The sequence below is a fragment of the Chrysochloris asiatica genome, unplaced genomic scaffold (assembly GCF_000296735.1).
Source record: "Chrysochloris asiatica unplaced genomic scaffold, ChrAsi1.0 scaffold00096, whole genome shotgun sequence".
NCBI classification, from domain to species: domain Eukaryota; kingdom Metazoa; phylum Chordata; class Mammalia; order Afrosoricida; family Chrysochloridae; genus Chrysochloris; species Chrysochloris asiatica.
In genome coordinates, this window is record NW_006408614.1 from 8,435,781 (window position 1) to 8,452,308 (window position 16,528).

The 16,528-nt window shown below is 46.1% G+C and overlaps 1 protein-coding gene across 1 annotated transcript in view; it reads right to left on the reverse strand.

Moving 5' to 3' along the window:
• IQCA1 (IQ motif containing with AAA domain 1) overlaps positions 1-16,528 on the reverse strand; it is a 202,256-nt gene that overhangs the window by 170,831 nt on the left and 14,897 nt on the right. Inside the window, exon 5 of the mRNA XM_006866815.1 lies at positions 6,107-6,312. Within this exon, the coding sequence (XP_006866877.1) occupies positions 6,107-6,312 (206 nt within the window). The remainder of the gene's footprint in view (positions 1-6,106; positions 6,313-16,528) is intronic.

Sequence of the window (16,528 nt, forward strand, 5' to 3'; positions counted from 1 at the left end):
GATCTGGATGTGGTTCAGGCTTCCACCAATAGTCTTATGTATTGCAGAGGCTCCACAGGAAGCCTCCTTCACTGGGCACATTGTAGCCTCATTTTAGGTATTCCTCATTTGATTTCTTGACTGCTGCTTCCATTGATAATTATGGTGGATCCGAGCAAAAGGAAACCCTTGTCAACTTCACACATTTTCTTCATTGATCAGTTGTGAGGATTTTAATTTTTTTATGTTGAGGCATAATCCATACTGAAGGCTGTAGTCTTTCACCATCAGCAAATATTTTAAGTTTGTTTCTAGCAAGCAAGATTGTTAATTAGTATTCCTCCAATCCTGATGCCATGTTCTTCTACATATAACCCAGTGTCTCGGATTATGTGCTCAGCATATAGACTGAATAAGTATGGTGAAAGAATACAACCCTGGCCCCCTTTTCTGATTTTAAACCACTCAACGTCTCCTTGCTCTGGTTGAATGACTCCCTCTTGGTCTATACACAGGTTCCTCTCGGAGCACAGTTGTTTTCTGGAACACCCATTCTCCTCAATGTTGTGCATAGTCTGTCATGATTCACACAGTCAAAAGCCTTTGCGTAGTCAATAAAGCACAGGTAAACACCATTCTGGCATTCTCTGCTTTCAACCAAGATCCAACTGATGTCAGCAATGATATAACTTGATCTCCATCCTCTTCTGAATTTGGCTTGGTGCCCCCCTGCTGCAATCAGTTTTTAATTATCTTCAGCCAAATTTTATTGTGTGTCATACTAATGATATTGTTTGATGATGTCTTCATTCTGTTGGATCACCTTTCTTTGGAATGGGTACACATATTTTTATTTCCCATCATTAGCCAGATAGTTGCCTTCCCAATTTCTTGGCATAGACAAGTGAGTGCCTCCAGTGTTGATCAGTTTGTTGAAAGATTTCAGTTTGCGTTCTGTCATCTCCTGAAGTCTTGTTTTTCACCAATGGCTTCAGTACAGTTTGGAGTTCTTCTTTCAGTGCCATTGGTTCTTGGTCAAACGTTACCTCTTGAAATTGTTGAGCATCGACCATTTCTTTCTGATACAGTGACTCTGTGTGTATTCCTTCTCTTTTTGATGCTTCCTGCATCACTGAATAGTTTGCCCATAGAATACTTTAACATCTCAATTCAAGGATTGAATTTTGTCTTCAGTTCCCTCAGCTTGAGTGGTAAAAGCTGAGCATGTTCTTGCCTTTTGGTTTTCTAACTCCAGGTCTTTGCACAATTCATTATAGTACCTTGCTTTGAACTTGTCAAGGACTTCATTCTTCTTGGATCAACTATCAACACTCATGGAAGCAGCAGTCAAGAAATCAAACGATGCATTACATTAGGCAAATCTGCTGCACAAGACCTTTATAAAGTGTTGAAGAGCAAAGATGTCAGCTTGAGGACTAAGGTGCGCCTGACCCAAGCCATAGTATTTTCAATAACCTCATATGCATGTGAAAGCTGGACAGTGAATAAGGAAGACCGTAGAAGAATTAATGCCTTTGAATTATGGTGTTGGAAGAGAATATTGAAAGTGCCATGGGCTGCTAAAAGAACCAAGAGATCCGTTTTGGAAGAAGTACAGCCAGAGTGCTCCTTAGAGGACAAGATGACCAAACTTTGTCTCTCATACTTTGGACATATTGTCAGGAGGGAGCAGTCGCTTGAGAGGGATATCATGTTTGGTAAGGTGGAGGGTCAGAGAAAAAAAGGAAGACCCCCAGCAAGATGGATTGGCCAAGTGGCAGCATCGATGGACTCAAGAGTGGCAACAATAGTGAGGTTGGCCCAGTATCAGGCAGTGTTTTGTTCTGCTGTGCATAAGCTTGCTATGGGTCAGTACTGATTCGATGGCGCCTAACAACAATACAAATGAAATGTCTGGAACCCAAATGAAGGTATTGGTCAGTTTTGCCATCCCACTAGGGTTAACACAGAGCTGATTCCAGAGCAGAAGGGGAGCTCACAACCATTGAGAAATAAGAGACAGGAGGAGAGTGCATCCTTTGGATCTGGGGTCCCTGTGTTGAGAACCTCATAGACCCAGAAGACAGAGATGACAAGAGGTGACGAGAACTAGTGGCTCAGAGTGGCAGCAGCAGAATCAGGAAAGCCACAGAACATGGAACGATGGACTTCCTGACCCACAGAACAAAAGAGCTGAGTGTCTTTTGGCCGAGGCTTACTGGTAAAGTGGAGCACCTCTGGGTACTTCTCAGGGCAGTGAAAGGCCTTTGTAGCACTGCCTAAGCAGAGAAGAGGCTGGAGTAGCCCGAGAGGCCTAAGGAACCCAGGGTCAGGGAGAGGATCATCTGCCGGCATGGCTGTCCTGAACAAAGAAATGCATCCTGAGGCTTTTCTCATCCTGAATTGTAACCTGTTACTTCCTTAACAATTCCCATAGCTATGAGTATTGCTTGGGAGTTTTGTGTGGCCATTAAGAAATAAGTTAGAAATTACTGGACTTTGAGCTGCCATCTGAGGTATAGTTACTGGTCTCTCCCTGTCTGGAAGAAAGAATGATGAAAACTGAGGATGCTTGTAAACCATCAGTCCAGTGAACTAATGGACCACACAGTTATCAGTTTCCATAACCCTAAGACCAGAAGAACTAGATGATGCCCAGTTATTCTGACCAACTGCTCTGAAAGGGATCACATTAGAAGGTCCTGGCTAGAGTGGGAGAAACTATAAAACAACACTCAAAATTGTGGAAGTAAACCAGGCTTACTGGTCAGATAAAGCTGGTGAAAGTCTGAGACTATGAGCCTTGGCTACCCTTCAAATCCATAGCTCAATTTTCAGTCAAGTAGTAGATAGGTCGGTATGGGGGACAATAACACTTGTGAGGTATGCACAGCACAGAATGGCCAACCATTCTATCTCAAAAGGGTGACATTTACCTAAGGACAAAGATCAGAAGGATGGGAAAAAAGGAAGAATGGAAACAGGAAGTGGGGAGGGCATGGGATAAGTGATGTTGCGTTGTGGGGGAGGCGATGGGAATCACTGAAGATGAATCAAACTGATGAACTGCTCTGCACATCTTCTCTTCATTCACAGTAACAAGCTGACAATGAGTTAGAGATTGACTTAAAAAATAAACCCTACTGTGACCCCATTTGGCAACTCTAAGTATTAATTAAATGAACCTAATAAACCTGCACTAAACAGTATGAGTGTATGAAAGGGCTTCAAACAGCTCATGGAGAAATGAAATGAGAAGCAAACGGAATTTTTCCATAAACTTTCTGGAGTCTCCTCACGTAATAACTGTGGCTAATGGTGTGCCTGCTAACTGAAAGGTCAGCAGTTCGAACCCACCAGTTGCTCCACAGGAGAAAGACATGGCAGTGTGCTTCTGGAAAGAGGAAAGCATGGGAAACCTGGCAGTGCAGTCCTATCCTGCCCCCTAGGGTCACTCTGAGCCATAAACAATAGCAGTGGATGTGGTTTTCTGTGGTATGTTTTCCAATAATTTGTTTAGTTTCCAATTAGAGTTAATCCTGACTGATAGTGTTTCATGTCTCAAAAGGCAATATTTTCTTTTAATTTGCCTTTGATTTAAAAAACAAGGAAATGGATTTTTTTAAAAAAGTTAATCAGATACATGTAATCTAATTAGGTGAGTAAATTTGCTCTGGATTTATATTACTTCAAAAGTAGAATCTTCCCATCTTAGTGAGTTACCCAGAGAGCTATTCTAATTCAACCCCCAAACTCTCAGGTCAGGGGTGTCAGGAGGGAGGACACTGACCAGCAAGGCCTGGTTCTTCAAAGAACACTCATAAACCCTGAGATGACAGAAGGGACAGCTCCCAGGATGACCCACAGAGTAGCCTAAATCTCCCACGCCCCCGGGACCCCAGGAAGGGAGAACTGATCACATGCACTTCCACACGGCTTCTGAGTTTTCCACCAAAAGACAAGTTCCAAAATGTCATGGAGGCTGCATCATTCTAGGGTTCTCAAATTAGGGTTTTTAATTAAAAAAAAAAAAAGTTCATTTTAGACTATGCCGAACTGATTGCTTTTCTTTCATTTTTATTTGTTTGAAGTATATTTAAACTAGATCTTTTATTATGAAACTAATACTCGTTGTTGTTGCTAAGTGCCGTCGAGTGGTTCCGATTTATAGCGACCCTGTATAGGATTTCCGAGGAGCAGCTGGTGGGTTTGAACGGTCAACCTCCTTTTAGCAGTTCAGTGCTGATCCTCTGAGCCCTCTATACTGCAGTAGGGTTTGTTCTTGTCCCCAGATTAGACATGAGGACATGGGCCCACTGTGAAGTGACTTGCCATGGCCACACAGCTGACTCATGGGGAGCAAGGACCCCAACTCAGACAGCTTGTGTGCTCAGCCTTGTCGAGTCACCTCAGACAGGCGGGGGCACACGGAGGGATTCAGGGGGACAGAGCCTCTTTCCTAAGGGCTTGCTCTCCTTAAACAAGGAGGAGTTAGAGGCAAAGGGCTCGGGGAGGGAGGAGAGAGGCAGACAGGTGGGAGGACTTACCTAGGCCCCAGGCTCCACCATCTAAGCATCACAGCCAGGGTGGGACCCAATAAGCAAAGTAAGCACGGGCTGACTTGTGCTTACTTGTTTATCTGAGGTGAACAGTTTCATGTGGATTCTCAGCACAAATCCATACAGTGGTACCTCGTAAGAAAGACCTGGTCATCTGCTTCTGAGAGGCCGTATCCTTGACAACCCGACTCTGCACAGGTGGGCTCACCAAGAGTCAGAACTGACTCCACGTCCACCACCGGCACCACTGCATTGGCTAAGAGCATTGAAGACCACTGCATTGGCTAAGAGCATTGAAGACCGTGAACAGAGCCCTGGTGGCGCAGCAGGTTAAACACTAGGCTGCTAAACGAAAGGTTGGCAGTTTGAACCCACTGCTCACTCCAGGACAGAACGAAGAGGCAGCGTAGCCTGCTCATTACAGATTGCAGCCTCGGAAACCCTAGAGAATAACTCTGCTCTGACCTCCAGGGTGGCTGCAAGCTGGAATCAGCTCCAGAGCAGCAGGAAAAGAAAATGACGTCTGTGGGTCTCAAGACAGGATTGGTACCCACCTAGCATTTCAGGGAGGTCTTGGGTCCAGGTCATGTCCCCAGAGTCAGAAGCTGCCTACAAGGATGACAACAGACAGGAACCGACGGTGGTGAAGAGACAGCCAATCCCCCACACAAGGCAGGGCGGCATAGCCCAGTGTGGCTGCTTCCCATCTCTAGGGCCTGGCCCCTGAAATCCTATCCCACCCAGCGCTCTGTCCTCCATCTGTGATGTCCAAACCCCATGGTCTCGAAGCACCATGGAGGCGTTGCTGTTGGGTGCCACTGACTTAATGCTATCTCATAGCGAGTCCACAGGGCAGAATGGAAGTGTCCCGTGGGGTCTCCAAGGCTGTAAACCTTCATGGAGGTGGACTGCCATATCTTTCTTTCTCAGAGTGGCTGACGGTTAGATTAGCAGTGCACTGCTGAACAGTGGACTGAACACAGTCCAACACTGTGCCACCAAGCCAAACCCACTGCCATTGAGTAGATGCTGACACACAGTGACCCTAGGAAAGAGGAGAACAGCCCCATAGGGCTTTCTGGGCTGTCATCTGCGGTTTCTCTTATTGAATGGCCGGTGGGATAGCAGGTGAGTGTGGCTTTACCACTGCATCACCAAGGACCTTATAGAAACCTTGTGTTGTTGTTATAACGTGATCTTGAGTGGGATACGACCCATAGCGACCCTTCATAGGGTTTCAAAGGAGCTGCTGATGAGCTTGAACTGCCAACCTTGCAGTTCAACCTGACTTTGCATTCCAGCTAATAAACCCACGGCACCAAACCCAGACTCCACAGAAGTCTTACGAGGACCCTATTTCTAAACACAGGACACAATGCAATGCCAGTAAAACAAACAAACAAACAAACAAGAAAGAATCATTTCCTGAATTCTCAGCCTTGGCTATTTCACATTGGAAACCATAGGAGTCTATGCCAACTCCCTTCTGGGCGCATAGAACGTACCGTCAGCTCAGCGGCAGGCGAGGCTGCTGATGGGGGGGGGGGGTTCCTACCGCTTCCACTCACCTGCATTCGATGAACCAGTGTCGGATCTGGTCCTGCAGGCTCTCCTTGATGTCTGGACCCTCCAGCAGCTTCAGGTCATTCTTGATGGTGACCAAGGCCTCCTTGTAGTCTTCCTCACGCTTTATCTGCACCTCGTTCCGCTGCGATTTCACCTGCTGGGCCTGGATGAGCATGGCACTGACTTGGTCAAAGTGGGGTGGAGGGATCTGAGAACATAAGCAGAGAAGTCTGAGGTCACGGAAGCCGGAGGGAGGGCTGGAGAAAAACATCAGGAAGGAATCGCGGATGTCAGTGTCATGGAGGATGGTCCACCGGAGATCCGTGAGGTCCACAAGTGCTGCCGATGGCTTGTGCTTGGGGACTGACCACACTCTTGGTGGCTGGAACTCACGAGGCAGCACCACGGGAAAAAAGACCTGTGATCTGACCCCACAAAGATTACAGTCAAGGAAACCCTGTGTTAACATGGGGTTGTCATGAGTGGTCACACACCCGACAGCTACAGGTTGGTTGGTTTGGTATTTTAAGAGCCAAAGGCCTATAAGAAATAAATGCAGGACATAAGACTTTGAATGGCTGAAAGATATGAAGAAATGGCTCACCAACAGGGTGGGGGGTAAGGGGAGAAAGAATGAGTCCACTCCTCTACCTAATTCAGATTTCGGGGAAGGGCTTGGTGAGCTAGAAAAGTACATATTCACGGACAGCCTGTTGTTGTTGTTAAATGTCATCAAGGCGATTCTGACTTATAGTGACCCTGTGTAGGGTTTCCAAGGAACAGCTGGTGGGTTTGAACCGCCAACCTTGTGGTTCACAGTCCAGTGCTGATCCCACAGCGCCACACCAGGAGTCCTTGTAGGGTAGAGTAAAACAGCCTAGAGGGCTTCTAAGGCTGTAGTCTTCACAAACTGCTGGTGTGGCACTGTACGATCAGCACTGGACTGTGAACCACAAGGTCATCGGTTTGAACCCATCAGCCACTTCTTAGGAAATACAGGTTTGTTATGGGTTGGAACCAACTCAACAGCACTTCACATCCACAGCAATCTTTGTGGAAGCAGACTACAAAGTCTTACTCCCTCAGAGAGGTTGGTGGGGTTGAACCTCTGACCTCTCAGATAGTAATGGACTGCTTTAACCACTATTCCACCAGGGCCCCTTGCAGAGCCAATAGAGCTTTTTATTAAAAAATCATTCAAAGGACAGAAAGCAAAGTTTTTGCATATCTACTTGGTTAATGGGAAAACAAAGGATATGAAGTAAAAAATTATCAAAGGAAGAGTGGATGAAAAGTACTGACTTCAAGAAAAATGATCTCAGCCTCAACTGGGAAAAGATCTGTTCCATGGTTGGAGTCCTGGTGTGACGCTGTGGGTAAAGCACTGGACCACAAGGTGCGTCTGAATTACAAGGCTGGTGGTTCAAACTCACCAGTTGCTCCTTGGAAACCCTATACAGGATTGCTGTGAGTCGGAACCGACTCAACAGCACTTAACAACAACAACAACAACATAGTTAGAGACCTCCAAGGAAGAGTGTAAGGTCTTCTACAGCACACGCTTCCTGTAGTCTTATTAAGTCTTATTCAATTAAGTCTTATTGTTGGAATGTTCTCCATCAAGATCCCCTGATCCACAAATCAACAAAGGATTCATCATTAAGGCTCAACGCTGACTTTGGAGAGTTCTGGTAAGAGAACATTCATAAACATTTTGTGGTGTCTTTCTTGTGCTTTGTTGTTGTTGTGAAGTGCTGTCTCGTCGTCAGTTCCGACTCATAGCGATCCTGTAGAGGGTTTCCAAGGCGAAACTGGTGAGTTTGAACCACTAACCTTGTGGTTCAAACCCACTTTGTGGTCCATAGCGGCCCTATATAGGGTTTCCAAAAAGCAGCTGGGCCTAAGCTTGAACCATGAACCATGTGGTTCAAACCAACTTTGCGCATTAACCCACAGCACCACACCAGGACTCTTGCTCTTTAGGGGCTTAAAATGAAGTTGGCAGGACTGGATGAACATACGACATTGCTAAGGAAAAGTGTCACAAAGTGCTACCTTGTGGGTTTGGGTGGAAAGAACCAAGAGGAGCGAGGGAAGGCCGCAGTGCTGAGAGACTGTGGTTCTGGAAACTACACCATGAGAACTCAAGACAGCAGTCCTCAAGCTCAAAGATACTCGGATGCAGCCCAGGACACTACACAAACTGATGGCCAATCCAGGGGTTGATGAGAACCAGCTGTAACGGCTCCTGAGCACCAAATAGGGCATTTGCAGGAATTCCTTAAACTCTTTGTAAAAACTAAATCAAATAAATTTACAATTGTTGTTAAGTGTTGTTGAGTCAGTTCTGCCCCATAGCAACCCTGTAGAGGGTTTCTGAAGAGCAGCTGGTGAACTTGAACCGCCGACCTTGCCATTCAAACTGACTTTGCAGCCCAGCGCATTAACCCACAGTGCCATACCGGGAGGCCTTGGGGTGAGGTTGTTGTTGTTGTTGTTGTGTGCCATCGAGTCACTTCTAACCCATAGTGACCTTGTATAGGGTTTTCAAGGAGCGGCTGGTGAGCTTGAACTGCTGACCTTGTGACTCAAACAAGCTTGCAGTCCAGCGCATTAACCTAGAGACAAGGAATTCATTTTGGAAGCCACTAAGGTGGCTCTTAGAATCCTGGTGTGGCGCTGTAGGATAAGCACTGGACTCTAAAATTGGTTTGAACTGCAAGGTCGGCAGTTCAAACTCACCAGCCACTCCTCAAAAACCCTATAGAGGGTTGCTATGAGTCAGAACCTAGCCGGCGGTACCAAACAACAACAACAGCTGACTCTGATACTGTCCAGGTGTGGGGAAAACCAAGCACTCTGAGGCAGGTATTCACAATCTGTGATCTATGAATCAAAGCTAGACTAGTGACTGCTTTTGTAAATAAAGTTTTATTGGACCACAGCCTCACAATTTATTGATGCGTTATCTATGTTTGCCTTAAGGATCCCTGGTGGCATCATGGTTAAGTGCTTGGCTTGGTTCAAAGTGGGTTGTTTGAACCCACCAGCTGCAGTTCAGGAGAAAGATGAGGCTGTCTGCCGCCGTGAGGACGAGAGCCTTGGAAGCCCAGGACAGTTCTGGTCTGCCCTGCAGGGTCGCCCTGAGTCAGAACCAACTCGATGGAATGGGGCTTGTTTTCTGATTATCAGAGTGATTTCTCAGCACAGCGACATCCCTGGGTAGTTGTGATGGTACACTATGTATGGACTGCAGGGGCCGAAAACGGTGACAATCAAGACGAAGATGATAATAACGAAGAAGGAGATAGGAATTTCTTTCACTTAGCAGTTAAAAAAAAAATCCAGTTCTTCTAGCTTCTAGGGTTCAGTTTTTCATCTCAGTGTTCACATTTTGAGTATGTAAGAATCCCTTTGCCACCTAGTTGATTGTGACTCTCAGGGACCCCAAAGGACATAGGAGAACTTTATAGGAGCCTCATCCTTCTCCCTCAGTGAGACTGGTGGGTTACAACCACTGACCCTTTGGTTAGCAGTCCAGTGCTTTAACCACCATGCTACAAGGGCTTCTGTAAGGAATTCAAGTTCATAATTCACCAAGGGATGTTCCTGAAAGCTCACTGGAGGTGATTTCAAAGACAATCATTTCATGACGATGATAAAATGGATTTGCTGTTACAAATGATCAATGTTTCTCTGTCTTCGATGGACATGTAAAATTACTGGACGTCTTGTACTGAGGAAACGATTCTATGCTGTATCAGCGAGCCACGTGGCATCTCTTCCCCAGTTTGCTTTTTGCCCGCCATTATTTGCTGCACCCAGAATGCTCAGTACGAGAGTCAGGATGGCCACACTTGGTCTCGCTTGCTGTGGACACTCCATCAGGGAAGTCCAAGCACTGGAAAAGGGCGTGATGTTTGTAGAGGGCAAGCGAAAAGGGAGGGAATGCCCGGTGAGCAGGACAGACAGACACAACAGCCATGACCATGGGATGGTGCCGGCCAGCGACTGTGCCAGTGACCAGGACAGACAGACACAACAGCTGTGACTCTACGAATGTGCTGGCCAGCGATGGTGTAGATCGCACTAGATGAGATGCTTCCTTCTGCTATCCTGTGTGAGGCTGCCAGGCGTCAGCGCAGACTCGACAGCCGCTAAGGACGACAGGTTGGGATTGCAGGCTGCCCTTAAAGATCAACAAAGACAAACTATATCATAGTGGGGCCTTCTCCCTTTTAGAAGACTTGGTGGCTCCATGGGGAAGTTGTTAAGTGTTGGCAGTTGAGAAAGCTGTGGCCGTCTGCTTCCTCGGGGCAGCTCCACTCTGTCCCACAATGTCACTGTAAGTCTGAATTGTGTTGATGGTCGTGAATTTGATTTGCTTTGGTTTAGTTTGGGTTCTCCCTTTTACACTTGAAAATGAATAAACAAGCAGATGACTCTGGTTTGTGTCGCAACAGCTCTCTCTGAAGGATTCAGCAAACCTGCTAACACTTCCAAGATCCGCGGGTAATCCAGAGATACAGCTAAGCCTCAGCGGATGACCCTCTCCTGCAGGGAGGTGGAGCTCAGCTCTTCCAGGCTCCTTCAATACACCTCTTCACGGATCTTCACACCCATCCATTGGGGTTGAGGGAGACCATCCCGCTGAACCCATGAGAAAGCTGAGGTCCAAAACAAAATGCTGTGCCCAAGTCACTTTACACTGAGGAGGTTCCCCAATGTCTCCTATTACACCACACTGTGCTGTTGATACGTGTGTGTTCATGCGTGGCTCTCCACCTGTCTCCCTCTGACGCAAATGCATTTGGGTTATTCCTCGCTTCCTTCTCAAGATGCTTCTGAAGTTCGAGGTGATAATGTATTCGGGTCCTCTGTTAATGAGTAGCTTTTCCTTTGGGCTAAAACATCTCTCCCTCTTTAGCCATTCGGCCTGGTCGCACGGAATTCCAATTTGTGAATTTGCTACATACGCAGCAACTCATTTTAAAATAAATGACGGATATTAAAGGGAGGTGGCGAATGTGACAATATAGTACAGATGGAAATACATCAGCTGTAGAATAATGCATCTTAATGAAGGCTTCCCATGTGAATAAACCATTCTATTTACAAGCTCCCCCACTGCTAATGACCCGGAACTGGATAACGAAACCTACATTTAGAGCAAGGTCCTCTGTCAGCGAAAATATACATATTAATAATTGATGTTGCTATGAAAATAGGACAGTGTGTGATGCTCCCTGAGTTTGCAGGGGGGTGGGGTGGGAAATAGGACTATATGGTCCATTAACTTAACGTGCTTAGCTAATGTTTGCTGGGCTTTGTCTCTGGAAAACCCCGCTACAAATTAGCAAAGATGAAATGGACATTGGTCCCCGGGAAAAGCGGTTCCATTTATCAGTCTCAAATATACTTGCAAATAAGTGTTTTGATGCTGAGAACTTGCCCCAGAAACTCATTGTCTTGCTTTCTTCATTGGGCTTGAGGTGAAGGTGGCGCAGGGAAGCTGTGTATCCCAAGAAAATGGCTCTTTCAGCTTCTGCTGAATTAGCTCCTGTCCCTCTGGAGCACCGGTGTGCAAGGAGTTCATCAGGAAGCCTGGGGAGGCAGTGGCTCAGCCAGCTCACCAGACTGCTCCACACACCGCCCCCCAACCCCCACCCCATCAGTTTACACGGGGACTGGCTCCTGCTGGGTTGGAGCCTTTTTGGGTGATTCCATTTCCAGACTGTGCGAGGGGGAGGCAGGGGCGTTTCTTAGTTTATGAAAATCACCTGTTTTGTTCCATCATTTCATTTCAGGGTTCCGTATGTAGTTAGTTATCTATGGTTATACAAGTACACGTGCTCATGAAGATGTTCCCAGTAGGAGAAATGAAAAACCAGACCGGATTAAGGGTTGGAGAGAAAGCTAGAGCCAAAGGTTTTCTTTCCTCTCTGATCAGAATCTAGTAAGAGTAAATCTTGATTTGGGGATGGCACAATCTGGTTGCTGTTAAGTGCCGCCGAGTTGTTTCAACTCATAAGGACCCTACATAGGGTTTCCGAGGAGCGGCTGGTGGGTTTGAACTTCCGGTCTTGCAGTTAGCAGTCCAGTGTTTATCCTGCAATGCCACACCAGGGCTCTCATTAATCACTGTGGCTGCAGTTGTTGTTGCCAAGTGCTGATGAGTCCGTTTCAACTGTAGGGACCCTGTATAGGATTTCCGCAGATCAGCTGGTGGTTAGCAGTCCAGTGCTTATCCTACTGCACTGCATCAGACTTACTGGACTTTAATTGGCTATTTCATGGAGTTTTGGTGACACAGTGAGGGAAGCGCTGGGTTGCTAGCTGCAAGGCTGCGGTTCAAACCCACCAGCTGCCCTATAGGAGGAAGATGAGGCAGCCTGCTTCTGTAAAGATTGCTGTCATGTCGTTTCCAAATCATGCAACCCGGTATAGGGTTTCTGAGAAGCAGTTGGTGGGTTTGAATCTCCAACCTTGTAGATAGCAGTCCAGTGCTGATCCTACGGCACCAACACCAGGAGTGAAATTAGTTGAACAAACACCAAAAAAGACAAATATTGTATAATTGCACTAACACAAAGGGAAAAGGTTCTGTGGTGACTGGGGTTGGGAGGTCCCCATTTAGGAAGCACAGAGCTTTTGAAATTCTGGGAATGGCAAACTGACATTGGGCAGCGGTGGTGGTTGCACAACCTGATTTGTGTAATTGGCACACACTGTCTTCTTTATATTTTCATCACAGTTGTTGTGAAATGCTGTTGAATCGGTTCTGACCCACAGCATCCCTGTATAGGGTTTCCGAGGAGCAGTTGGTGAGCACGAACCGCTGACCTTTGGGTTCAAAGAGACTTTAACCCACAGCACCACACCAGGACTTTCCATTCATTACAATAAAAAACATAAAAGTGTTCTGAAATAAACACTTTGATGGCACTTTGTTGTTGGTGTTAGGTGTCACTGAGTTGTTACTGACTCACGGCGACCTTGTCACATACAACAGAACAAAACCCCGGCCCGACCTGATGCAGCCTCGTCATCACGGCTACACTTGAGTCCGCTGCTGCTGTCCCTCCGTCAATCCATCCTGTTGGGGCTCTTCCTCTTTTTCGCTGACCCTCCACTTTGCCAAGCATGATGTCATTCTCTAGGAACTGGTCCCCCTTGATAATATGTCCAAAGTATGAAAGACAAAGTCTGGCCATCCTGGCTTCTAAGGAGAACTCTAGCTGTACTTCTCCCCACACAGATCTGTTTCTTGGTTGTTGTTGTTGTTGTTGTTGTTGTTGTTAAGTACCATGGACTCGGTTCCGACTCATAGTGACCTTGTACAGGGTTTCCGAGGCTGCAAATCTTTACAGGAGCAGAAAGTCTCATCTTTCTCCCACGGAACAGCTGGTAGTTTTGAACTGCCAACCTTGAGGTTAGCAGCCCAATAAGTAACCACTATGCCACCAGAGCTCTTTTCTTGGTACTTACGATATGCTAAAACGAAACTCAGAGTGAAGGTCACTGCCATCGAGTCAATTCTGACTCACAGAGACCCTACAGGGCAGGGTAGAAGTGCCCCATAGTTTTCAAGGCCATCATCTTTACAGGAACCTTCATCATTCTCTGGTGGAGCAGCTGGCAGGCCTGCAAGGCATATCTTCATTTTACATACTGAGGGAACCTCAGCACAGAGAGGTCAAGGAACTTGCCCAGGTCACACAGCCAGGAAGTGGCAGGCTGTGGCTTTGATCTGAGGGCATCCGTCTCCAGAGCTAGGTTCTTTCTTACCTACTGTATCTTGCCATCTCTCTCCCATGACAGGTTTCTTTCACAAACAACATTTGGTCTGAAACTGTGTACTTTTCTGGTACTCCAGATTCGGCATTTAACAGCCTAATTTCAAGTTCATGAAACTGACAACAAAAGTAGTTACCAGGATGTTACCCTTGGAAATTGGTTGCACACCTATCTTCTGCCACAATATATTTAGACATGTTTTGTGCAGGTTACAAAGTTACCATACGTGCTGATAGTTGCATTGTTGAACTGCCATGAGGGTGGACTCCAGACGTCCATCAGTCATTGCAACCTCCAGACTCAGCCCCTCAGGAGGCCCTCCTAACAGCCGTGTCTGAGATTGGTATCAGTTTAATGGAAGGAGAAACTGAGGCTTGGAGGGAGGGTCTGCTGTCATTCCAAGTACCACCCTCCTTTCCCACTGATGTGCTCTGAATCCACGCCTGGCTACTCCCTGGTTGGCCACCCCAGACACTGGGGGCTTCCCTCAATACCGTTGAACACCCGTGTCTGACTGAGCGTCACACTTCAGAGCCGGTGCAGGGAGAGACCCGTATAGGCTCATGAGATACTACTCAGCCGGAAACACTCAGGGAACAGCTCTTAGGCATTTCAAACACAGAACTAAAATGAAACAAACCCCAATCACTCCACCGCCTTCCTCACAACTCACCAATCATGGTAAATGTGTGATTCTCTTTTTATGAGAACAAAATATTTTTAGAAAGAGTCAAAAGTCTTTTGGAGCCAAATATAATGAATAATGCATGTGATCCAGCAGGACCATGCAGCTTCTGGTTAAAAACAAAGTACGATGGTACAAGAGTGTGACTCTTCAGCTTTGATGCCTGTGGTTCCCAACACGGGGCCCCAGGAACGCACAGCTCAACAGCATTCGGATGTGACACTGGAGAGCTGTATCAAGGAGGGATCACCTTCCCACTAGGAATCCTGGTGTCGTGCTATAGGATAAGCACTCGACCTCAAGGTCAGTTGTTCAAATTCACTAGCCGCTCTTTGGAAACCACCATGAGTTGGAACCGACTTGACGGCACTTAACAACAATAACAAACCTTCACACTAGAGCCCGAGAACTCAATGAGGATTATTTGTTAATAAGACAGATGTCTAGTTTATCGACTGAAGAATAATCTAGAATATAGCACATTCCATTTTGTGTTACAAGGTGAAAGTGATGAGTCTTCCTCTTTCATAAGTGCCTCTCACCCAGTGTTCTTTATTATAATGCCAACATTGATAGCTTCGGGGTAACATAAAATACAGGCTGGCCACCACTGTAGGACACATTATTTCAAAGGGATTCACAGAAAGCAATGTATTGCATTCATTAAGTTTCCGTCTAGTTGATCCACGCCATTGGTTCTGCCAATTAGGACAGCGGCACATGGGTTTTTAGAGTGCTATTTATTTTCCTTCGTAGGTTTCAGATTATAAATATTTAAAATTGCAGTATCTGAAAAATCATTTCTATGACAATGGTAACAGAGAATTTGGCAAGGAAGGGGAGACTTGCCTCTTCCTCCAGTTTTTCTTTCAGTGGCCAAACAGTCCTGGAGTCCTGCCAAGCCGCTCAGAAAGATAAAGGTCTAGTTGTGATTAGACAAGCCCATGGTTTCTGCATTAGCATAATAGGACACAATGGAATAATGGAAAACGAAACTTTAAGATGGATGCTCAGTATCACAGCGATAGGGTGGAGAAATAGATGCAATTGAAAACATCGCTTGGATTCAAGGAAACGGAGTTTTCATGGCTATCAGCCAGAACACAGAAGATACCATTCTTTCAGAAATTGAAGCCATATATTTCTCAATGGTGTAAAATTTCAACAGAACATGCAAGACCAAGAGAAGACATACTGGACAGAAAGTCTTGTTTAATATGAAACAGACGGGTCATGCTTTTTATACTTTGCAAACTTTGCATTGCTGAGGAATGAGCACACATGTCTGACAAGAGAGCCAGGCAGATAGAATCTTCACAATGACTTGGAACAGTGATGGTCAGAGACAAGAGACCGCACAGACGACACTGTGATTTACCTGAATTTCTCAACGGCAGCTTCTTGCCACGTCTCATGGGACAAGAGCGCGATTCTCTCATAGTAGAGGCATCGATACTGTTAGGGATTTTATGGTGGAAACCGAACAAGGCGTGGCCTAAGTTTCTGGTGTGTGGAACAGAGTACATGCTCAGTAAATGTCGGCTGGCTTCAGTTAAACAGAAACTTGTTGTGAAGTGTCGTCAACTATGTTCCAACTCATAGCAAGACCCTACATAGAGTTTCTGAGGTGCAGATGATGGTGGGTTTGAAAAACCGAGTTTGTAGTTAGCAGTTCAGTGCTTAAGTGGAAATTTCTGAGTAAAATGTTAAAACTCACGTGAGAATCAGTAAACTCAGACTGACACAATGGCTGCTAATCTAATTTTTAAAGCAGAAAGCTGCAGGAAACTACTGCTGCCATTGAATGTTGTATCCATGTAGCTCTTAAGGTAGCTGAGCGGAGAAAGACAATTATACCAACACCTGCTTACCTGTGCAACACCTGCCTACCTGCGCAACACCTGCCTACCTGCGCAACACCTGCCTACCTGCCCAACACCTG